The sequence below is a fragment of the Rhinoderma darwinii genome, chromosome 1 (genome assembly GCF_050947455.1).
Source record: "Rhinoderma darwinii isolate aRhiDar2 chromosome 1, aRhiDar2.hap1, whole genome shotgun sequence".
NCBI classification, from domain to species: Eukaryota; Metazoa; Chordata; class Amphibia; order Anura; family Rhinodermatidae; genus Rhinoderma; species Rhinoderma darwinii.
In genome coordinates, this window is record NC_134687.1 from 2,286,407 (window position 1) to 2,313,429 (window position 27,023).

Here is a 27,023-nt window from a genome sequence, read left to right on the forward strand (position 1 = left end):
CCTAAACTAATACAGACCCCAGACCAGACCCCTAAACTAATACAGACCCCAGACCAAACCCATAAACTAATACAGACCCTAGACCAGAACCCCTAAACTATTACAGACCCCAGACCAAACCTCTAAACTAATACAGACCCCAGACCAGACCTCTAAACTAATACAGACCCCAGACCAGACCCCTAAACTAATATAGACAACAGACCAGACCCCTAAACTAATACAGACCCTAGACCAGACCCCCTAAACTAATACAGACCCCAGACCAGACCCCTAAACTAATACAGACCCCAGACCAGACCCCTAAACTAATACAGACCCCAGACCAGACCCCTAAACTAATACAGACCCCAGACCTCTAAACTAATACAGACCCCAGACCAGACCCCTAAACTAATACAGACCCAGACCAGACCCCTAAACTAATACAGACTCCAGACCAGAACCCCTAAACTATTACAGACCCCAGACCAGACCTCTAAACTAATACAGACCTCAGACCAGACCCCTAAACTAATACAGACCCCAGACCAGACCCCTAAACTATTACAGACCCAGACCAGACCCCTAAACTAATACAGACTCCAGACCAGACCTCTAAACTAATACAGACCCCAGACCAGAACCCCTAAACTAATACAGACACCAGACCAGACCCCTAAACTAATACAGAGTCCAGACCAGACCCCAAAACTTATACAGACCCCAGACCAGACCTCTAAACTAATACAGACCCCAGACCAAACCCCTAAACTAATACAGACCCCAGAACAAACCCCTAAACTAATACAGACCCCAGACCAGACGTCTAAATTAATACAGACCACGAAACTAATACAGACCCCAGACCAGACCCCTAAACTAATACAGACCCCAGACCAGACCTCTAAACTAATACAGACCCAAGACCAGAACCCCTAAACTATTACAGACCCCAGACCAAACCTCTAAACTAATACAGACCCAAGACCAGAACCCCTAAACTATTACAGACCCCAGACCAAACCTCTAAACTAATACAGACCCCAGACCAGACCCCTAAACTAATATAGACCCCAGACCAGACCCCTAAACTAATACAGACCCTAGACCAGACCCCCTAAACTAATACAGAACCCAGACCAAACCCCTAAACTAATACAGACCCCAGACCAGACCCTTAAACTAATACAGACCCCAGACCAAACCCCTAAACTAATACAGACCCCAGACCAAACCCCTAAACTAATACAGACCCAAGACCAGAACCCCTAAACTATTACAGACCCCAGACCAAACCTCTAAACTAATACAGACCCCAGACCAGACCTCTAAACTAATACAGACCCCAGACCAGACCCCTAAACTAATATAGACCCCAGACCAGACCCCTAAACTAATACAGACCCCAGACCAGACCCCTAAACTAATACAGACCCTAGACCAGACCCCCTAAACTAATACAGACCCCAGACCAGACCCCTAAACTAATACAGACCCCAGACCAGACCCCTAAACTAATACAGACCCCAGACCAGACCCCTAAACTAATACAGACCCCAGACCTCTAAACTAATACAGACCCCAGACCAGACCCCTAAACTAATACAGACCCAAGACCAGACCCCTAAACTAATACAGTCCCCAGACCAGACCCCTAAACTAATACAGACCCAAGACCAGAACCCCTAAACTATTACAGACCCCAGACCAAACCTCTAAACTAATACAGACCCCAGACCAGACCTCTAAACTAATACAGACCCCAGACCAGACCCCTAAACTAATATAGACCCCAGACCAGACCCCTAAACTAATACAGACCCTAGACCAGACCCCCTAAACTAATACAGAACCCAGACCAAACCCCTAAACTAATACAGACCCCAGACCAGACCCTTAAACTAATACAGACCCCAGACCAAACCCCTAAACTAATACAGACCCCAGACCAAACCCCTAAACTAATACAGACCCAAGACCAGAACCCCTAAACTATTACAGACCCCAGACCAAACCCCTAAACTAATACAGACCCCAGAACAAACCCCTAAACTAATACAGACCCCAGACCAGACGTCTAAATTAATACAGACCACGAAACTAATACAGACCCCAGACCAGACCCCTAAACTAATACAGACCCCAGACCAGACCTCTAAACTAATACAGACCCAAGACCAGAACCCCTAAACTATTACAGACCCCAGACCAAACCTCTAAACTAATACAGACCCAAGACCAGAACCCCTAAACTATTACAGACCCCAGACCAAACCTCTAAACTAATACAGACCCCAGACCAGACCCCTAAACTAATATAGACCCCAGACCAGACCCCTAAACTAATACAGACCCTAGACCAGACCCCCTAAACTAATACAGAACCCAGACCAAACCCCTAAACTAATACAGACCCCAGACCAGACCCTTAAACTAATACAGACCCCAGACCAAACCCCTAAACTAATACAGACCCCAGACCAAACCCCTAAACTAATACAGACCCAAGACCAGAACCCCTAAACTATTACAGACCCCAGACCAAACCTCTAAACTAATACAGACCCCAGACCAGACCTCTAAACTAATACAGACCCCAGACCAGACCCCTAAACTAATATAGACCCCAGACCAGACCCCTAAACTAATACAGACCCTAGACCAGACCCCCTAAACTAATACAGACCCCAGACCAGACCCCTAAACTAATACAGACCCCAGACCAGACCCCTAAACTAATACAGACCCCAGACCAGACCCCTAAACTAATACAGACCCCAGACCTCTAAACTAATACAGACCCCAGACCAGACCCCTAAACTAATACAGACCCAAGACCAGACCCCTAAACTAATACAGTCCCCAGACCAGAACCCTAAACTAATACAGACCCCAGACCAAACCTCTAAACTAATACAGACCCCAGACCAGACCTCTAAACTAATACAGACCCCAGACCAGACCCCTAAACTAATATAGACCCCAGACCAGACCCCTAAACTAATACAGACCCTAGACCAGACCCCCTAAACTAATACAGAACCCAGACCAAACCCCTAAACTAATACATACCCCAGACCAGACCCTTAAACTAATACAGACCCCAGACCAAACCCCTAAACTAATACAGACCCCAGACCAAACCCCTAAACTAATACAGACCCAAGACCAGAACCCCTAAACTATTACAGACCCCAGACCAAACCTCTAAACTAATACAGACCCCAGACCAGACCTCTAAACTAATACAGACCCCAGACCAGACCCCTAAACTAATATAGACCCCAGACCAGACCCCTAAACTAATACAGACCCTAGACCAGACCCCCTAAACTAATACAGACCCCAGACCAGACCCCTAAACTAATACAGACCCCAGACCAGACCCCTAAACTAATACAGACCCCAGACCAGACCCCTAAACTAATACAGACCCCAGACCTCTAAACTAATACAGACCCCAGACCAGACCCCTAAACTAATACAGACCCAAGACCAGACACCTAAACTAATACAGTCCCCAGACCAGACCCCTAAACTAATACAGAGACCAGACCAAACCCCTAAACTAATACAGACCCCAGACCTGACCACCTAAACTAATACAGACCCCAGACCTGACCACCTAAACTAATACAGACCCCAGACCAGACCCCTAAACTAATACAGACCCCAGACCAAACCCCTAAACTAATACAGACCCCAGACCAGACCTCTAAACTAATACAGACCCCGAAACTAATACAGACCCCAGACCAGACCCCTAAACTAATACAGACCCCAGACCAAACCCCTAAACTAATAAAGACCCCAGAACAAACCCCTAAACTAATACAGACCCCAGACCAGACCTCTAAACTAATACAGACCCCAAAACTAATACAGACCCCAGACCAGACCCCTAAACTAATACAGACCCCAGACCAGACCTCTAAACTAATACAGACCCCAGACCAGACCCCTAAACTAATACAGACCCAAGACCAGACCCCTAAACTAATACAGACCCTAACCCTAACCCTAACCCCAGACCAGACCCCTAAACTAATACAGACCCCAGACCTCTAAACTAATACAGACCCCAGACCAGACCCCTAAACTAATACAGACCCAAGACCAGACCCCTAAACTAATACAGTCCCCAGACCAGACCCCTAAACTAATACAGACCCAAGACCAGAACCCCTAAACTATTACAGACCCCAGACCAAACCTCTAAACTAATACAGACCCCAGACCAGACCTCTAAACTAATACAGACCCCAGACCAGACCCCTAAACTAATATAGACCCCAGACCAGACCCCTAAACTAATACAGACCCTAGACCAGACCCCCTAAACTAATACAGAACCCAGACCAAACCCCTAAACTAATACAGACCCCAGACCAGACCCTTAAACTAATACAGACCCCAGACCAAACCCCTAAACTAATACAGACCCCAGACCAAACCCCTAAACTAATACAGACCCAAGACCAGAACCCCTAAACTATTACAGACCCCAGACCAAACCCTTAAACTAATACAGACCCCAGAACAAACCCCTAAACTAATACAGACCCCAGACCAGACGTCTAAATTAATACAGACCACGAAACTAATACAGACCCCAGACCAGACCCCTAAACTAATACAGACCCCAGACCAGACCTCTAAACTAATACAGACCCAAGACCAGAACCCCTAAACTATTACAGACCCCAGACCAAACCTCTAAACTAATACAGACCCAAGACCAGAACCCCTAAACTATTACAGACCCCAGACCAAACCTCTAAACTAATACAGACCCCAGACCAGACCCCTAAACTAATATAGACCCCAGACCAGACCCCTAAACTAATACAGACCCTAGACCAGACCCCCTAAACTAATACAGAACCCAGACCAAACCCCTAAACTAATACAGACCCCAGACCAGACCCTTAAACTAATACAGACCCCAGACCAAACCCCTAAACTAATACAGACCCCAGACCAAACCCCTAAACTAATACAGACCCAAGACCAGAACCCCTAAACTATTACAGACCCCAGACCAAACCTCTAAACTAATACAGACCCCAGACCAGACCTCTAAACTAATACAGACCCCAGACCAGACCCCTAAACTAATATAGACCCCAGACCAGACCCCTAAACTAATACAGACCCTAGACCAGACCCCCTAAACTAATACAGACCCCAGACCAGACCCCTAAACTAATACAGACCCCAGACCAGACCCCTAAACTAATACAGACCCCAGACCAGACCCCTAAACTAATACAGACCCCAGACCTCTAAACTAATACAGACCCCAGACCAGACCCCTAAACTAATACAGACCCAAGACCAGACCCCTAAACTAATACAGTCCCCAGACCAGAACCCTAAACTAATACAGACCCAAGACCAGAACCCCTAAACTATTACAGACCCCAGACCAAACCTCTAAACTAATACAGACCCCAGACCAGACCTCTAAACTAATACAGACCCCAGACCAGACCCCTAAACTAATATAGACCCCAGACCAGACCCCTAAACTAATACAGACCCTAGACCAGACCCCCTAAACTAATACAGAACCCAGACCAAACCCCTAAACTAATACATACCCCAGACCAGACCCTTAAACTAATACAGACCCCAGACCAAACCCCTAAACTAATACAGACCCCAGACCAAACCCCTAAACTAATACAGACCCAAGACCAGAACCCCTAAACTATTACAGACCCCAGACCAAACCTCTAAACTAATACAGACCCCAGACCAGACCTCTAAACTAATACAGACCCCAGACCAGACCCCTAAACTAATATAGACCCCAGACCAGACCCCTAAACTAATACAGACCCTAGACCAGACCCCCTAAACTAATACAGACCCCAGACCAGACCCCTAAACTAATACAGACCCCAGACCAGACCCCTAAACTAATACAGACCCCAGACCAGACCCCTAAACTAATACAGACCCCAGACCTCTAAACTAATACAGACCCCAGACCAGACCCCTAAACTAATACAGACCCAAGACCAGACACCTAAACTAATACAGTCCCCAGACCAGACCCCTAAACTAATACAGAGACCAGACCAAACCCCTAAACTAATACAGACCCCAGACCTGACCACCTAAACTAATACAGACCCCAGACCTGACCACCTAAACTAATACAGACCCCAGACCAGACCCCTAAACTAATACAGACCCCAGACCAAACCCCTAAACTAATACAGACCCCAGACCAGACCTCTAAACTAATACAGACCCCGAAACTAATACAGACCCCAGACCAGACCCCTAAACTAATACAGACCCCAGACCAAACCCCTAAACTAATAAAGACCCCAGAACAAACCCCTAAACTAATACAGACCCCAGACCAGACCTCTAAACTAATACAGACCCCAAAACTAATACAGACCCCAGACCAGACCCCTAAACTAATACAGACCCCAGACCAGACCTCTAAACTAATACAGACCCCAGACCAGACCCCTAAACTAATACAGACCCAAGACCAGACCCCTAAACTAATACAGACCCCAGACCAGACCCCTAAACTAATACAGACCCCAGACCAGATGCCCTAAACTAATACAGACCCCAGACCAGACCCCTAAACTAATACAGACTCCAGACCAGAACCCCTAAACTATTACAGACCCCAGACCAGACCTCTAAACTAATACAGACCCCAGACCAGACCCCTAAACTAAAACAGACCCCAGACCAGACCCCTAAACTATTACAGACCCAGACCAGACCTCTAAACTAATACAGACCCAAGACCAGACCCCTAAACTAATACAGACCCCAGACCAGACCCCTAAACTAATACAGACCCCAGACCAGATGCCCTAAACTAATACAGACCCAGACCAGACCCCTAAACTAATACAGACTCCAGACCAGAACCCCTAAACTATTACAGACCCCAGACCAGACCTCTAAACTAATACAGACCTCAGACCAGACCCCTAAACTAATACAGACCCCAGACCAGACCCCTAAACTATTACAGACCCAGACCAGACCCCTAAACTAATACAGACTCCAGACCAGACCTCTAAACTAATACAGACCCCAGACCAGAACCCCTAAACTAATACAGACACCAGACCAGACCCCTAAACTAATACAGAGTCCAGACCAGACCCCAAAACTTATACAGACCCCAGACCAGACCTCTAAACTAATACAGACCCCAGACCAAACCCCTAAACTAATACAGACCCCAGAACAAACCCCTAAACTAATACAGACCCCAGACCAGACCTCTAAACTAATACAGACCCCGAAACTAATACAGAACCCAGACCAGACCCCTAAACGAATACAGACCCCAGACCTCTAAACTAATACAGACCCCAGACCAGACCCCTAAACTAATACAGACCCAAGACCAGACCCCTAAACTAATACAGACCCCAGACCAGACCCCTAAACTAATAAAGACTCCAGACCAGACCCCCTAAACTATTACAGACCCCAGACCAGACCCCTAAACTATTACAGACCCAGACCAGACCCCTAAACTAATACAGACCCCGAAACTAATACAGACTCCAGACCAGACCTCTAAACTAATATAGACCCCAGACCAGAACCCCTAAACTAATACAGACTCCAGACCAGACCTCTAAACTAATATAGACCCCAGACCAGAACCCCTAAACTAATACAGACTCCAGACCAGACCTCTAAACTAATACAGACCCCAGACCAGAACCCCTAAACTAATACAGACTCCAGACCAGACCCCTAAACTAATACAGAGTCCAGACCAGACCCCAAAACTTATACAGACCCCAGACCAGACCTCTAAACTAATACAGACCCCAGACCAAACTCCTAAACTAATACAGACCCCAGAACAAACCCCTAAACTAATACAGACCCCAGACCAGACCTCTAAACTAATACAGACCCCGAAACTAATACAGACCCCAGACCAGACCCCTAAACTAATACAGACCCCAGACCAGACCCCTAAACTAATACAGACCCCAGACCAGATGCCCTAAACTAATACAGACCCCAGACCAGACCCCTAAACTAATACAGACTCCAGACCAGAACCCCTAAACTATTACAGACCCCAGACCAGACCCCTAAACTATTACAGACCCAGACCAGACCCCTAAACTAATACAGACCCCAGACCAGACCCCTAAACTAATACAGACCCCAGACCAGACCCCTAAACTATTACAGACCCAGACCAGACCCCTAAACTAATACAGACTCCAGACCAGACCTCTAAACTAATACAGACCCCAGACCAGAACCCCTAAACTAATACAGACACCTGACCAGACCCCTAAACTAATACAGAGTCCAGACCAGACCCCAAAACTTATACAGACCCCAGACCAGACCTCTAATTTAATACAGACCCCAGACCAAACCCCTAAACTAATACAGACCCCAGAACAAACCCCTAAACTAATACAGACCCCAGACCAGACCTCTAAACTAATACAGACCCCGAAACTAATACAGAACCCAGACCAGACCCCTAAACTAATACAGACTCCAGACCAGACCTCTAAACAAATACAGACCCCAGACCAGAACCCCTAAACTAATACAGACACCAGACCAGACCTCTAAACTAATACAGACCCCAGACCAAACCCCTAAACTAATACAGACCCCAGACCAAACCCCTAAACTAATACAGACCCCAGAACAAACCCCTAAACTAATACAGACCCCAGACCAGACCTCTAAACTAATACAGACCCCGAAACTAATACAGAAACCAGACCCCTAAACTAATACAGACCCCAGACCTCTAAACTAATACAGACCCCAGACCAGACCCCTAAACTAATACAGACCCAAGACCAGACCCCTAAACTAATACAGACCCCAGACCAGACGCCTAAACTCATAAAGACCCCAGACCAGACCCCCTAAACTATTACAGACCCCAGACCAGACCTCTAAACTAATACAGACCCCAGACCAGACCCCTAAACTATTACAGACCCAGACCAGACCCCTAAACTAATACAGAGCCCGAAACTAATACAGACTCCAGACCAGACCTCTAAACTAATACAGACCCCAGACCAGAACCCCTAAACTAATACAGGCTCCAGACCAGACCTCTAAACTAATACAGACCCCAGACCAGAACCCCTAAACTAATACAGACTCCAGACCAGACCCCTAAACTAATACAGAGTCCAGACCTGACCCCAAAACTTATACAGACCCCAGACCAGACCTCTAAACTAATACAGACCCCAGACCAAACCCCTAAACTAATACAGACCCCAGACCAGACCTCTAAACTAATACAGACCCCGAAACTAATACAGACCCCAGACCAGACCCCTAAACTAATACAGACCCCAGACCAGACCTCTAAACTAATACAGACCCCAGACCAGACCCCTAAACTAATACAGACCCAAGACCAGACCCCTAAACTAATACAGACCCCAGACCAGACCCCTAAACTAATAAAGACCCCAGACCAGACGCCCTAAACTAATACAGACCCCCAGACCAGACTCCTAAACTAATACAGACCCCAGACCAGACCCCTAAACTAATACAGACCCCAGACCAGACCCCTAAACTAATACAGACCCCAGACCAGACCCCTAAACTAATACAGACCCCAGACCAGACCCCTAAACTAATACAGACTCCAGACCAGACCTCTAAACTAATACAGACCCCAGACCAGAACCCCTAAACTAATACAGACTCCAGACCAGACCCCTAAACTAATACAGAGTCCAGACCAGACCCCAAAACTTATACAGACCCCAGACCAGACCTCTAAACTAATACAGACCCCAGACCAGACCCCTAAATACAGAGTCCAGACCAGACCCCCTAAATTAATACAGATGTTGATTGTTGACATGAGGCTTCTAAAGATGGCCGCCAGCATCCATTACCTCCGTGCCGGTGTTCCCCTCCTCCTCAGAGACGCCGGCATGTACTGCTCCCGCCTGCTGCTCGCTGCCGTAGGGTGCCCCGGGCAGTGACCTCTTTAATTTTATCCTGCCCTTCTTCCTGTGTCTGAGCGTTGTTGTGTCTACCCATGTTCGTTTAGCAAATGGTCCCTTAGTTGTATCCTGTTCCCAGTGTTCCCGTATCCCGTTACCTGTATCTAGTCATTTTGTTTGTTCCAGTGCAAAGTGTAGTTTCGGAGTTGAGTTTGTTGTCTGTGCCAAGTGTCATCTGTGCCAAGTGTCATCACACCAAGTGTCCTCTGTGCCAAGTGTCATCACACCAAGTGTCTGCCACGTTGAGTATCTGTCTATCGTTACCCAGGTACTCTTGTCCTAAAGACTTTCATTAACTGTTGTTTGGCCGGCTGCTACTCCGCTACGGCGGGTCCACATACCCCACAGCCATGACAGTAAATTCCATAATTACCTATTTGGATCATCCTCCTGTACCTCCTCTGGCTGTTCTCACTGCTCCACCACCGGCTATCCCTCCTGCCTGCCTTGGTCCTGCACTTTTGTTGGCTCTACCTCCTCGCTACGACAGGGATCCTAAGACGTGTAGAAGTTTCACTAACCAGTGTACGATCCACTTCAATCTGTGCCCATCTCTTCCCCTCTGATGAGGCCAACGTTGCTTTTATTATTTCTCCTCCAGCAAATCCCTGGACGATGGGCGAACCCCATCTTGGAAGGAGAGGGCCTGGAATTCTCTGATCTGCCACTGGTTCTACAGACTTTCCATACTGTGTTCGAGGAACCGGGTCGAACATTTTCTGCCGCTGCCTCACTACTGACCCTCAATCAAGGGGAATCAACTATAGGAGAGTACGCCAGACCCTACATGCACGCTATCTCCTTCCATATGCTGGCAGCGGAGATGGCTTGGAATAATGAGGCCTTAGTGGCAACTTTCTGCCAGGACCTGGCCTCTCATATAAAGGATGAACTGGCTGCTCGAGAACCTCCTGCTACCTTGGATGCCCTAATACTTGTGCCAACCCGGATCAATATGGGATCCAAGAGCACACTTTGGAAGTTCATCATGAGAAAAGGTTTTGTTGACTGGCACCCATATTTCAAAGGCCTCTACTGGCCTGTCCTGCTGCACCTCCGGAGGAGCCTATGATGGTAGACAGACTCCGACCGTCCGACCAGGAACGGCAACGCAGACGTTCGACTGGGCTATGTCTGTATTGTGGCCACAAGGGACATTGTGTGAGCCGATGCCCTCAAAAGCAGGTGAATCTCCCTCGACCGCTAAATTCTCTCCCAGACTAATCCATTCCTGTATCTATCGGAGTCTGTCCCCGCTTATCTGGATTCCGGAGCGGCCGCAAATTTTATCCACAAGGACTTAGTTGATCGTCTCCACTTGGCCACAGTTTTTCTGGACAAAACCTCTGGTGGTCCCCTCTGTAGATGAACTCTATCCTGTCAATCACTACACCACTGATAGAAATCCTCCATTCAGAGCTGAGAGCTTTCTATTATAGTAAACCTACAAAGCAGCCTCAAAATAGGAAAAAAACAGGGAATCCCCAAGCACTTGGCAGAAACAACCTAAAAGCACAAAAGCGAGGGGACAGAGCACCCCAAAAGACGGTATAGCATAAATAACAGCCACGTATTGTAAAAGAATATACATCTTTATTAATAAACAATACACAGTATCACATAGAATATAAAAGTACGTATGGTCACATGGAGAACAGCAGCAAAAAGGTATATCATTAGATATACCGAAGGGTTAACAGACCTAACCCATCTCAAAATAACGCGTCTAGCATATAATAATACCACATACACAGTATAAATAGTATGTGCAAGTAGGAAATGCAAAAACAGGAAAAAACCACTATAGAAGCTGCATTATGTATATAGAGCAATGATTAATAAGGTAAGTGAACACAATGGCAGCCGTAGCGGCAAAATCTAATCATAAAAGTTCAGAGCATACCTATAGACATGATGGAATAGCAAGACGTAATGAGATGTGGCACAGGGACAGAGCGCCTCGACGCGCGTTTCGCCTAGGACCGGCTTCGTCAGGAGGCTGACGATATTAAAATCAAAGGAGGCTTATATACAAAAGCTGGCAAAAATAATGATGATACACACCTGTACATGGTATGCAGATCGACGCTCTAGCCGCATGTTGTGAGAGCCGTCATCACCGGAAGCGCCAGAGTGTCTGCACGGTGATGACGCGTATCGTCAGATGACAACAACGCACATCACCATGGAGATGCAGACAAACAAAGGAGGCACTCCGGAATGAGGGAATCACAGCGTGCGTGCACACAATGCACAGGATGAATCAAAGCTGCAACGAAATATGGAAAGCAAAGAAAATAGATAGAATCCATCACAAAAAACAGAATATGGAAAGATTACAGATAAATAACAAAGGAGATATCAGTAATAAAAATATGTGTATAAGTAGACAGTATAATTAATCCCAAAAATACATAGAACCACATAATTATACAGCCCAATTCAATGAACCACTTATGCTTCCAACTTGGGTGACAGCAGCCGATTTCCAGCTGACAGCGCGACTGTGCTGTTCAGCATAGCGCACCCTGCGGTCACACACGAGCGGCTGGTTTTATGTCTCCTCCAGCCGCTGTTCTAATCTGACCGCCGGTACAATTGCCGTGCGGCTCCCTGATTGCTGCCTACCCCGGTATAATACGGGAACAGGGCCACACACTGAGCTCGGGTCCACTCACAGTGGATCTGCGCTTTGGCATAGTGTCTGTGCCGCGTCAGAGCTTATACTGGGCGCGGGCACAGCAAGGGAATAACAGCTGATCTCCACGCTGCTGCTCTGACCTGCAGGGACGTGAGAGTGCAGCTGTCTGCCGACTATTCACACCCTCTGCGGCAATTATGTATGTAGGTACGGCAGGATATTTACCCTGACCTATTACACGGCCGTGCCTTACAGGAATATCACGGGCAGGAGTGGTTTTCACTACTCTGACCCGTGCATTTCAAACTCATGCTGCCGTCATCCCTATTGAAAGCGACTGTTTGTGTTTAGTACCATATAAATCAATTACTGTGTGGTTTTTCATACTACAGTGATATACACACGGTTTCTTGCATACCACAGCAGTACAGTTTGGGCTGCTGTCTGTGCTCCTGCGCTGGCACACAAGACACAATACGTGAGGGTGCAGTTTGCAGGCCCGTGTTCACACTTTGCTGCAGTGCAGCTGCATGGTGGTGCCACAGGCCACCTTGACCAATTTTGCACTGCCGCAACCTAGAATACAAATATTGCTCTGGAAGCGTAGCCATTCATGTCTTCTTTGTTTGAACACTCTTGTCAATAATTACAACTTATAACATCCTCATTACACATGGCCTAGGTATGTGAGTTTGGGGGTCACTCACACATACCTCTTACACCATTGGACCTTTTAGGCTGGGTTCACACGTGGCGGAATTTCACTTAAATTCCGCTGCGGACACTCCGCAGCGTTAATCCGCAGCGGAGCCGTTTGTCCATTGACTTTCACTTTAATTTAGCAGTGTTCGTTTACACGATGCGTACAATTCCGCTGCGGAGCATAGGCTGCGGAGCGGAATTTGGTGTCCGCAGCATGCTCTGTCTGTTGCGGAGCAGTGGCGGACTCATGGCGGAATTTCTCCATTGACTTCAATGGAGATTCAAAGTTCCGCAATGAAGTCCGCAGCTGTCATGCACATGTCATGTGTGCTGCGGATGCGTCTTGCTTTTTTAACTTGACATTTCTTCATTCTGGCTGGACCTATGTATTTCTAGGTCTACAGCCAGACTGAGGAAGTCAATGGGGCTCCCGTAATGACGGGAGCGTTGCTAGGAGACGTCTGTAAATAGTCACTGTCCAGGGTGCTGAAAGAGTTAAGCGATCGGCAGTAACTGTTTCTGCACCCGGGACAGTGACTACCGATCCCAATATACAGCAACCTGTAAAAAAATCTAAGTTCATACTTACCGAGAACTCCCTGCTTCTGTCTCCAGTCCGGCCTCCCAGGATGACGTTTCAGTCTAAGTGACGGCTGCAGCCAATCACAGGCCAAGCACAGGCTGCAGCGGTCACATGGACTGGCGCGTCATCCAGGGAGGTCGGGCTGGATGCCGAAAGAGGGACGCGTCACCAAGACAACGGCCGGTAAGTATGAAAATCGTTTACTTTCACTAGGGAAAGTGCTGTCCCTTCTCTCTATCCTGCACTGATAGGGAGAAGAGAAGCACTTTTCCTGCAGTCCGCAGCAGCCAGTCCGCATCAATGTACTGCACATTTTGTGCAGATCCGCAGCAGAATCTGCAACGCAGATTCTGTGCGGCATTGATGCGGACAGTTGCGGAGGAAATCCGCCACGTGTGGTCATGCCCTTAGTGTTTATCTTCATTTTAATGCATATTAATAAAAGTTACATATTATTTCAGATCACACACCTTTTCCTCCTTCCCTTTCCTTATATACATAGTTACTACAGGTGGTGCACACCAATGTGATCTGCTTACAATACTGTGTGATAGGTGATCCTCCACTAGTTGCCATAAAAAATAATAATAATAGCAAAAATATATTCAAATAGATAATATATAGATAATATACCATAAATATAAAAAATAAATTAATTTATGTATATATGTCTTTACCATAAAATACATATCCAATATCTATCCAAATACATATATGGACACTCCAGTGAATAAAGTGTAAAAAGCATGTGAAATAGAAAAAGAAATAAGAATATTTAGAATATGTACAAATAAGTAACAGTACATAAATATACAGAAAGTGAAAGTGAGAAAAATAAATAAAAAGTGAACGCAACACGTGCAAAAAAACTTTTTTATATACAAATGATAACAAAATACGTAAATATGAATATATAAGAAGTGCAAATATAAAATTATAATAATAATAATAATAAAGTGTCCATAATAATATATCAAAAAACATATACAAATTGATAATATACATAGTATCAAAAATGCAAACATTCATTACATATTGAATAGATATAAATAAAAAAAAACAGATATGAAAGAGATATAGTACAGTAGAATATATATCCAATGAAATATATTGCAAAGAATGAAAAGTCAGTGGATAAATATAATTGAATAATATAAATAAATATGAAATAAGAAATTGAATAATAAAAAATATATATTAACTAGATAGATATATAAAAAGTGTATACCAAGATACACAAAAAAATTATAAATATATATAATGACAATAAACCTATGTAATATAATACAAAAATACAAATAGTAGAAAGATGTTTATATAATACAGATGTATAATAAATAAATATCAAATGAAGCTGATTTACAAGGACTGTCCAGCAATAATGCATAATACATTCCATATATTAAAGATGGATAGTTGCTTCCAAGTAGGGTATCAGGCCCGAAGATGACATCAGAATGAAAAAAGCCAGCAAAAACTAAAATAACAAGAAACATACATGTTAGAATATAAATCCCCCCCAAAAAAAAAAAACAAAAAAGAAAGATAAATAGATTAAAATTTGCGCAAGTTAGTAATGGTTACAAAAAGGGTTTGAAGCTCGTGGCCTCATTTAAGCCAAATCGTGGAGGCGCTGTGTCCCTGTGCCACATCTCATCACGTCTTGCTATTCCATCATGTCTATAGGTATGCTCTGAACTTTTATCATTAGATTTTGCCGCTACGGCTGCCATTGTGTTCACTTACCTTATTAATCATTGCTCTATATACATAATGCAGCTTCTATAGTGGTTTTTTCCTGTTTTTGCATTTCCTACTTGCACATACTATTTATACTGTGTATGTGGTATTATTATATGCTAGACGCGTTATTTTGAGATGGGTTAGGTCTGTTAACCCTTCGGTATATCTAATGATATACCTTTTTGCTGCTGTTCTCCATGTGACCATACGTACTTTTATATTCTATGTGATACTGTGTATTGTTTATTAATAAAGATGTATATTCTTTTACAATACGTGGCTGTTATTTATGCTATACCGTCTTTTGGGGTGCTCTGTCCCCTCGCTTTTGTGCTTTTAGGTTGTTTCCGAGAGCTTTCTATGTCTTGCCAAAAGCTACCAACCCTTCTCTGCTGGGACTGCCTGGGCTTCGCCTACATGCTCCGATCCTCAACTGGAGTTCCAGAGTTCCGGAGAGGTCCTCCAATGGGGATCCAAGTGTCTTCACCGCTGCCTGCCACAGGTTCGTCCCATCCTGCCTCCTCTGCCTCAGTCACTCTCTGGACTACCTCCACATTTTGCCAGTTTTGCGAATGTCTTTACCAAAAAGGAGGCAGAGGTCCTTCCTCCTCACCGTTCCTACGATTGCCCTATAGAACTGCTCCCTGAAGCCTCACCATGAAAGGGTCTATCCTCGCTCCTTTTTTGAATTCACAAATAAAGTTTATTGTAAAACATCAGAAGTAAATACAGAGCATTGAGATGTGTAGAAAACGTGTCCACCGCAAGTACAAAGAAGTCAGTAATTCAATACAGCGATGCGTCAGAGGGATCAGAAGCTCAATCAATAAGGGCAATGAAAGTTATCGAGTAAAGAAATGTCATACAAAGCAATATAAAGCGAGCGGGGTATCTGGTCATTTTACACTCCTTGAATATTTTAGATCCAGCGTGTAGAGTCAATCACTGCCTGATGTATAATACAAAGGGTTAACCAGTTAACTAAAACTCAAACCGTTTCCACATGTAGAGATGAATAAAAACAGAACATAAACATGTCCAGTAATATTCAGCGGAAGACCAGGACCTATATCTATACCACGTGTAGAGGCCCATAGTGTATAATGTAGACTGTATACATGGAATGTAAGAGGGGCCAACTGGACATGAGTCAAACATGAGCCACGTTCGTGGCAGCAAACAGATCAAGGGCTCGGGGGCGAATCCGAGATTCTGTGTTGGGGGAGCAGACAGTAGCAGGAGATTACAGCCACTTATCCCAAATTTTGGTGAATTTTAGAGGACAGTTTCTATGTTGGAATAACCATTTCTTGCGGGGTAACATTCTACCAACCAAAGACCGCCATTCTGCAAATGTAGGGGCACGACAGGACAACCAAGTTTTGGCTAACAGCTTCTTGGCATAATAAAATGTCTCCACAATAAATGTATGGATATGACGGGAGTCATATTCCGCAGGGTCAGGAGTGAATAGACAGGTCTTAGGGCACAGCGGGACAGGAGACCCTATCTCATCGTTCAGAAATGTGCTATCCTCTCTCCTTACCAGGCCATGTCAGCGTACGTCAAGGAGAACCTTGAGATGGGGTTCATCAGGATGTCTTCTTCTCCAGCCAGAGCTGGATTCTTTTTCGTCACAAAGGAAGATGGATCACTTCGACATGCATTGATTTCTGAGGTTTAAACCAAATCACGGTCCAAAACAAATACCCCTTGCCACTAGTCTCTGAGCTCTTCGACGGAATTCGTGGGGCCAAGATTTTCACAAAGCTGGATCTACGCGGGGCAAATAACCTGATCCAGATCCGTAAAGGTGGCGAATGGAAGACCGCATACAACACCCGAGACGGACACTACGAGTATCTCGGGCTGCTCTTTTGGTCTGTGTAACTTTCCAGCTGTGCTTCAGGAATTTGTGAATGACATTTTACGGGATCTACTGTATGTCTGTGTGGTGGTATATTTGGGCAACATCCTGATCTACTCACCAGACCTGACCATGCATTAGAAGCATGTCCACCAAGTCCTGTCGCGGTAAAGGGCGAATCGCCTATACACTAAACTCAAGAAGTGCATGTTCGAGAGGAATTCTTTGCCCTTCCTGGGCTACATTGTCTACGATCGAGATGGATCCGGAGAAGGTGAAATCCGTCATAGAGTGTCCACGTCCACAGGGTCCCCAGGCTATACAGAGATTTCTGGGATTCGCATATTTCTACTGGCAATTTATCCCAAGCTTCTTGTCTCTGACTGCTCCAATATCTGCCCTCACTAAGAAGGATATCCAAGGATGCCAAGGTTTGGACCCCGTAGAGGCAGAGTCTGCATTTACCAACCTCAAGAGTGCCTGCATTTCAGCCTCCATTCTTCACCATCCTGACGTGACTCGGCGGTTCTCACTGGAAGTTGATGCTTCTTCCTCGCCAAGCCAGATGGTCGCTGTTTTTCACCCGATTCCAGTTCCTGCTCCACTTCGGTCATTTGAAACTGATGTCTCAATATATCATAGATCCTTCCAAGATAAATGTTGTCAACCCTTTGCAAATTAGAGACATTCCTCCTGGAAAGACTTTTGTTCGTCCTGCAGACAGGAAAAAGATTCTCCTCTGGGGACACAATTCTAAACTAGCTGGGTACTCTGGTGTCCGTAAGACACGGGACTTGATCTCTCGTCACTACTGGGGCCCACGCTGCCTAGAGATTTTGTGGACTATGCTGCTTCTTGTACCAATTGCGCTCAAGACAAGTCTACTCATTCCAAGCCTGCTGGTCTGCTCCAACCTCTGCCCGTTCCTGATGGTCCTTGGCAACACATTGCCATGGACTTTATTATCGACCTTCCTCCTTCAGTAGGTTGTACTACTGTCTGGGTCGTGGTGGATCGCTTCTCTAAGACGGCACATTTCAGCCCACTAACTGGCCTTCCCTCTGCTCCTCATCTGGCAAATCTATTCATACAGCATATCTTTTGTCTGCACGAACTGCCCCTCCATATCGTGCCTGATCTGGGTGTGCAATTGACATCAAAATTCTGGAGAGCCCTGTGTAAACTTGTAGATGTGAAATTGGACTTTTCCTCCGCTTATCACCCACAGTCTAACAGCCAAGTTGAAAGGATTAATCAAATACTGGAAAATTATCTTTGTCACTTTATTTCTGTTCAACACATGACGATTGGGTGCAGCTATTCCTTGGGCCGAGTTCTCCTACAACAACCACACGAGTGACTCTACTGCTTCTTCCCTGTTCTTCAATGTATACAGCCAACATCCACGTGTTCCTCTTCCTGTATCGGCTACATCTCAAGTGCCTGCAGCTAATTCTTCATTTGGAAACTTTCTTCATATCTGGCAGCAAACCAAGTCCTTTATCCTAAAGGCTGTGGACTGCATGAAGAAAAATACTGATAGAAAAAGAAAAAGCCCTCCTCAGTTTCTTCCCGGAGCCAAAGTCTGGTTATCGTCAAAGAATGTTTATTTGAAAATGCCCTCTTGCAAATTTGCCCCCAGATTTCTTGGTCCTTTTGAAGTTGTCCAACAGATCAATCCTGACACTCAGAGGATGCCGGGTCAGCGCCAAGTCCCATTTGCTGCACACGGACACTCCAAGGATGCCGAGGCCAAGAGTAAAGAAAAAGTTTGATTACAGAGAAATGTTTATCCCAACATGTATCTGTCCTAAATAGTATAAAAAACAGTTTGAGGACCCTTTAAGGGGGTCGTGCTTATTGGTTTAATTCACTAAATAAATTTTATTTTCCTCCTGTCCTAGATGGATTCAAATTAACCCTTTGTGTGCTGCCTGTAGAACAATAAGGAAAAATATGTTTTCCCTTAAAGCATGTCAATAGGACTCACCAGTGGAATCTGCCCACTGGGACCCCACACAACCCAGAAAATGAGGACTTCTAGGGTCTTCTTTCTCAGCAGAGAGGAGGCCACATTTGTCTTTTTACGTCCGATTCTATGGAGAGTATCCTCACACATGCAGCTACCTCTCCATTCAGAATGACGACCTCTCAATCTTCACATTAGTCTGCTCCTAATTTTGTTTCTTACATAAATGAAATAATAATTTACAAATGTTTGATGTGATGGATTATGTTTCCTTTTACACTATTGTAAATTGCATTGAACATAACCCAAACTCCAGAACTTCCGAGAAGCATTCAAAGCATCCAACTCTAGGGTAATATATCCACAGTATATCTATAGTCTGTAATGTCCCACAACACGAGGAAGGAAGGAGATTTTTATTCAGTAATGAACTCATAATTTTGTACTTTTCTAACATTCATACCCTGAACAGGAGCCACATTATTCTTCATTGCGACCACTTCTTCGATTTGGATATGTAACTAATTTTTGCTATAAATTTTCCTTTTCTATAATTGTTTTCTACAGTTCAGCTCAGGTTTCATGATCAGAAGGTAACATTTTGGAAAAAATATACAGCCCAGTATTCCAGCACTGGAGGTCAATATGGCGAATATCTCCACCGCCACCATGTTCTTCCCTCGGGTGCTCAGATAAGCCGGGATCATGGCGATCCAGACGCTGCAGAACACCAGCATGCTGAAGGTGATGTACTTGGCCTCATTAAAACTGTCCGGTAATGTCCTCACCATGAAAGCCAGAACAAAGCTCACAGAAGCCAGGAGGCCAAGATAACCCAACATGGAGTAGAACCAGATATCTGAGCCTTCATTACACTGAATGATGATCTTCCCAGGATAGGAGTGATGGTCAAATTCTACATATGGAGGAGAAACCAACAACCAAAGAACACAGATCAGAACTTGTACAGAGGAACATATCACAACTATATAATAAGACAGTCTGACCTCCACCAACTTCCTCCAGGAGCTTCCGGGTTTAGTGGCTTTGAAAGCGATGCAGACCGTGATGGTCTTGGCCAAAACAGAAGAGACGGCAACGGAGAAGAAAAATCCAAATAACATTTGTCTCATTTTACAGATTATATCCACTGGGCGGCCAATGAAGAAGAAGACACAGAGGAAGGTCAATAAGATGGAGACCAGGAGGATGAGGCTCACAGTCCGGTTATTGGCCTTCACAAGAGGAGTCTCCCAAAATAAGATGAACTTTCTAATGATACAGCAGGTTATGGCACAGCAGAGCATCACTGTTATGGAGAAGAAAGCCGCCATACGATCCTCTTCATATGCGAGAAATTCATAAACTTTAGGAACACATCTTGTTTTTCCTGGATCTGGCCACTCATCCTCCGGACATCTGTGGCAGATTTCACTGTCTGTGGAAAAAGGAAATTTGACATCATTTTTATTGTTGGTTTTATTACTGTTCTCTATTTGAGATGATCCTCCGGGCTGACGCTGAGAGTCGTGTCCACATAAGATCAGACATGGCTCTCTCATTGTGAGACGTTAGATATGATGGACATGGGACTCTTTGGTTTTATTGTACAAGGTTTCTAGTGAGCCATAATACAGGACGTAGAGAAGACCATGGACCATTCTGAACGTCATAACGAGACATACAATGTTGTATTACACAGATCTCCTCCCCTAGAAGGACCATGCGGAGTCCCTACAGCTCCATATTGGGGATTATTAGAGACTCGGGTGCTTCGCTCCATCCCCTGTACACACGGTTCTCGAACATAACACTTTCCCACCTGATTTATTCGTCATTTCCCCCTCGGAGCATGGGACGCAGTCATAGCAGCAGACGTGATATCCTCCATTAGGAGCTTTTCTGTATCCTGGAGAACACGGCTCATTACACCGAGATTGCGGCATCTACATGGGAAGTAATATTGTGTTATATTATTAATAATGGGGTTAATTATAATGGGACTATTTCTAGGATAGGAGGACATGGGTACACAACGAAGGCAAGGGAGGGAAATCAATACAGGCAAGAAAATAATAATTATCAGTAACATCAACAGAAGGATCATCTCTGCTGACCATACAGAACATTAATATCACAGAATTTCATATCGTTGTAGGTGTGTCGTGTACAAGCGCACAATTCAACACAACATCAGAAATACTAGGTATAAGTAGAATCTTTTTACATTTATCGTGTTAGTGAGTCGCAGTCTGTTGAAGTGGAGAATTGCGTCCGGGTTCCCCGAATCCTCAGACACGTGTCGTATTGATGGTGGGATGTCCACCTAGTCTTCTCATAAGAGTTAATAGCATTGATTTCTCTCAACCAAATCTGGAACATGTGGAGCGTCTTCATCTCTCCAATGTCTAGCATTCGAAGCTGTTGCCGCATTCAGCAGGTGGGGTGTGACCGAGAATTTATTTTTGAATACATTATTGTTATCTAAATTCAATAATTCTAATTCAGGGGTAAGTTGAATCTTTTTATCAAGGATTTTTCCTATTATGTTTTTAATTTTATTCCAAAATGGTTGAATGCGAGAACAATTGAATATAATATGTTCCCTTCAGGAATGTTACATCCCAACACATCGGCGAATAATTACCAACTATCTTCCTCAGTAAAAATTGTGTTTTATACCAGATACTATCTTATTGTTGAGCTCCTGTATTCTAGTTGAGATCGAGCGAGAGTGCGAATTCTTTACTATATCTATTTTTTGTTGTTCTCGAAAATTGGGTAGATAGCTCTCTCTCCCAGCTCTCCAGAAAGGAAGGTTTGCTAGTATGCTAGTATTGGATGTAAGAAATGTATATAGAGCTGATGACACTTATAATCTGGTGACAGTCTCTTTATTATTTGGACCACTGTTATCTACATTACAGCGATGATCACATTATGTAGGAGACAGGGCACTTATAATCTGGTGACAGCCTCTTTATTACTAGGACCACTGTTATCTACATTACAGCACTGATCACATTATGTAGGAGACAGGGCACTTATAATCTGGTGACAGCCTCTTTATTACTAGGACCACTGTTATCTACATTACAGCGCCGATCACATTATATAGGACACTTATAATCTGGTTACAGAGCCTCTTTATTACTAGGACCACTGTTATCTACATTACAGCGCCGATCACATTATGTAGGAGACAGGACACTTATAATGTGGTGACAGAGCCTCTTTATTACTAGGACCACTGTTATCTACATTACAGCGCTGATCACATTATGTAGGAGACAGGACACTTATAATCTGGTGACAGCCTCTTTATTACTAGGACCACTGTTATCTACATTACAGCGCTGATCACATTATGTAGGAGACAGGACACTTATAATGTGGTGACAGAGCCTCTTTATTACTTGGATCACTGTTATTTACATTACAGCGCTGATCACATTATGTAGGAGACAGGACACTTATAATCTGGTGACAGCCTCTTTATTACTAGGACCACTGTTATCTACATTACAGCGCTGATCACATTATGTAGGAGACAGGACACTTATAATTTGGTGACAGCCTCTTTATTACTAGGACCACTGTTATCTACATTACAGCGCTGATCACATTATGTAGGAGAGAGGACACTTATAATCTGGTGACAGCCTCTTTATTACTAGGACCACTGTTATCTACATTACAGCCCCGATCACATTATGTAGGAGACAGGACACTAATAATCTGGTGACAGCCTCTTTATTACTAGGACCACTGTTATCTACTACAGCACTGATCACATTATGTAGGAGACAGGACACTTATAATCTGGTGACAGCCTCTTTATTACTAGGACCACTGTTATCTACATTACAGCGCCGATCACATTATGTAGGAGACAGGACACTTATAATGTGGTGACAGAGCCTCTTTATTACTAGGACCACTGTTATCTACATTACAGCGCTGATCACATTATGTAGGAGACAGGACACTTATAATCTGGTGACAGCCTCTTTATTACTAGGACCACTGTTATCTACATTACAGCGCTGATCACATTATGTAGGAGACAGGACACTTATAATCTGGTGACAGCCTCTTTATTACTAGGACCACTGTTATCTACATCATAGCGCCGATCACATTATGTAGGAGACAGGACACTTATAATCTGGTGACAGCCTCTTTATTACTAGGACCACTGTTATCTACATTACAGCACTGATCACATTATGTAGGAGACAGGACACTTATAATCTGGTGACAGCCTCTTTATTACTAGGACCACTGTTATCTACATCATAGCGCCGATCACATTATGTAGGAGACAGGACACTTATAATCTGGTGACAGCCTCTTTATTACTAGGACCACTGTTATCTACATTACAGCACTGATCACATTATGTAGGAGACAGGACACTTATAATCTGGTGACAGCCTCTTTATTACTAGGACCACTGTTATCTACATTACAGCACTGATCACATTATGTAGGAGACAGGACACTTATAATCTGGTGACAGCCTCTTTATTACTAGGACCACTGTTATCTACATTACAGCGCCGATCACATTATGTAGGAGACAGGACACTTATAATCTGGGGACAGAGCCTTTTTAAACATGTCCATTACAGCATGCGGAGAATTACCTGGATCTCAGATAATTCATAATATATTGTCCGCATCAGCAGCTGTTTTGTGACTTCCATCCCCTTGAGACCTATAATATCCTTATTTTCTGTAATCCTTTGTGAGAGCACTTCCATCGTTAAAACAAAAAGTATGGGGGAAAGGGGGCTCCTATGTTTTGTCCCATCACTTATTTGGAATGTCGGGGAAAAGTCTCCATTGACTCCATTTATTCTAGCTGAAGGACTTTTATATAAAGCCGTAATTTTACCTACAAATCAAACTGGGAAACAAAATTTATAAAGAGTAGGTTCCGAAAGCCTATTATTTAGCCCAATGAATGACATTGAGACTTCAGATGGTATTATCTTTTGCTTCTCTTCCTGGTGTGTAATATAGTATAGAAAAGCCGCCGGTCCAGGACTCTTCCCATTGGGTATAATCCTGAGAACATCCAGTATTTCTTCCTCTGTGAAGGGTTTATCTAATATTTCCTTTTGAGTAGGGGGTGATACTAGGCGGGATATAGAGTTTAATACTTTGTGATCTCTTGAGACTTACCAGATGGATTATGGTCTACCTTATTTACATGATATAAATCTGGATACAATTCACTAAGGGCCTGTTCACATCAGCTTTGCCCTTCCGTCGAGCGGTTCTGTCGGAGGTTTCCATCGGGTTAAACCCTTAACGGAAAGGCAAAGGGAAACCTCCGCTTCTGTTCGCATCACCCTTGATCTCTATGGTGACGGAAACGTTACTAAAGGTTCCGTTGTTTTTGACGGAATCAATAGCGCAGTCGACTGTGATCAATGGTGATGCAAACGGAGGCTGAGGTTTCCGTTTGCCTTTCCGACCGACCCCTCTGACGGACCCCTCAACGCTGATGTGAACAGGCCCTAAATATTTTAGCTATATCTTTCGTTTTGTATTTAATGTTGGTCTGTAGATTTTTTGGGATATATGAAGATCCAGCTAATCTCTTCACGGAATTATCCGCGGAGACGTAATGTTTATATTCTGTAAAGAAAAGACGTCTCTCGGAGTATAAATTCAGTAATTCCTTAAATTCCTCTCTAAGCCCAGTAAGTTCTCTTTCAGAATTCACGGCTTTTGTGATCATTTATGTTCAAGTTTTTTTATTTTGTCTATGAAATCTTTCATTTTTTTCCCAGCTCGATGAGAACTCGTTGTAGCAGCTTTAGGCGGTTCCCATATATTTCATCTATGACATCTTCCCGAACATAATTTCGAATTTGTGTGTCTATATTATATATTCTTTATCTTTTCCCCATTCGATAAAGCCTCATTCATTTCCAATGATATTGTTTCCTAGTTTCTTGAGAAAGCCGAAGTGTAATAAAAAGTGGCGCGTGTTCCGAATGTGGAACCGATTCATATTCTGATGAAACAAACAATCCAATGATGAGGGATAAACAAGTAATACATTCCGGAGTATTTTTATGTACGGATGAAAAAAAGGAAAAGTCCTTATCAGTTGGATGTGTTGGGGATCGTTCACACAGAGTTTTTTTGGTTCTGTGTTTGACGCGGAAACAGTGGCGGAAACCGTGCCCAAAAACTGCCGAAATTGCCTCCCATTGATTTCAATGGGAGGACGAGGAATTTATTCCCACAAGCAGAGAAAAAACGCTTGCGGGCAAATAAAGCGACGCGCTCTTTCTTGCCGTGGTTTCGTCTCTGACCTTCCATCGAAATCAATAGGAGGCAGAGAAAGAAAGCAGTTTTTCAAAACGTTTCTTGTTTGTGCCGCTCAATGGCCACGACCGAAAAACACTCCGAAAAACGCCGCAAAAACCGCGGTGAAGAAAGTGCAGGCGGGGCAAAATCTACCTCAATATTCCTGAAGGAGTTTTAAGGCAGATTTTTCTGCCTGGAAAAAACTCTGTGTGAACGTAGCCTAATAAATCTCCCGGCATCAACAAGTTGCAAATCTGATTTTTTAATAGTTTTCAATTTTAGAAATTGTGGAGCCGCCGATAGCGGGACCTAAAATCTGATTTAGAGGAGCATTAAAATCGCCTCCCAAAATTGTATTCCTTTATGCAAATGCAGAGAACTCCTTTAATGTTTGAGTCCTATATTTCTCCTGAGTGACATTGGGCGTATAAATGTTCACAACTTGTCATATATCGTTCCTTTAACCCCTTAATGACCGGCTACATTTTCCTGTTTTCGCCTCTCTGCCTTTCAGCCGCCATAACTTTTTTATTTTTTCACTGACGTGGCCGTATGAGGTCTTGTTTTATGCGAGAGAAATTGTCTTTTTTTTCCCATAGTTTGGAGGTAGAAAAAAAATATATTTACGGCGTGCATATAAGAAAAAGCGATTCTCAGCATAGTTTTTCTTGTTTATTTTTTATCCCGATCACGTTTCACGCTAAATAACCCATTCGATTAATTCTTCATGTTATTATGGTCGTTTAGATGCCTAATATGTGTAGGTTTTCTGTTTTTATTTAGTGTGGGGGCAATAAAATATATTTTATGCAAAATAATGTCTTTTTTTTAAACTTTTTTTATTTATTTATTTTTTTGTTACTTTTTTTAAAATCCCATTAAGGGAGAACTTTATTTATAACTTTATTTTTTACTTGTAATGTATTACTCCTGTATAATACATCATACTGTGTCACTATGACCTCACATAATGACAGCACATAATGACATCACATAATGACAGCACATAATGACATCACATAATGACATCACATAATGACACTACATAATGACATCAGATAATGACAGCACATAATGACATCACATAATGACAGCACATAATGACATCACATAATGACAGCACATAATGACATCACATAATGACATCACATAGTGACATCACGTAATGACATCACATA

At 43.8% G+C, this 27,023-nt stretch overlaps 2 protein-coding genes across 2 annotated transcripts in view; both read right to left on the bottom strand.

Moving 5' to 3' along the window:
- The window catches only part of IDH3B (isocitrate dehydrogenase (NAD(+)) 3 non-catalytic subunit beta), a 94,166-nt gene extending 82,009 nt beyond the window's left edge, over nucleotides 1-12,157 (bottom strand). The window contains exon 1 of the mRNA XM_075855364.1: nucleotides 12,075-12,157. Within this exon, the coding sequence (XP_075711479.1) occupies nucleotides 12,075-12,110 (36 nt within the window). The 5' untranslated portion in view covers nucleotides 12,111-12,157. The remainder of the gene's footprint in view (nucleotides 1-12,074) is intronic.
- Nucleotides 12,158-20,063: 7,906 nt separating this feature from the next.
- On the bottom strand, nucleotides 20,064-21,077 carry LOC142665239 (vomeronasal type-2 receptor 26-like). The gene has a single exon (XM_075844872.1). The coding sequence runs from the start codon at nucleotides 21,075-21,077 to the stop codon at nucleotides 20,064-20,066; it is 1,014 nt and encodes a 337-aa protein (XP_075700987.1).
- Nucleotides 21,078-27,023: the final 5,946 nt, after the last annotated feature.

What these genes read in the sequence shown, in the direction of transcription:
- LOC142665239 (XM_075844872.1), bottom strand. Translation starts at nt 21,077, where the DNA reads ATGAGAGAGCCATGTCTGATCTTATGTGGACACGACTCTCAGCGTCAG.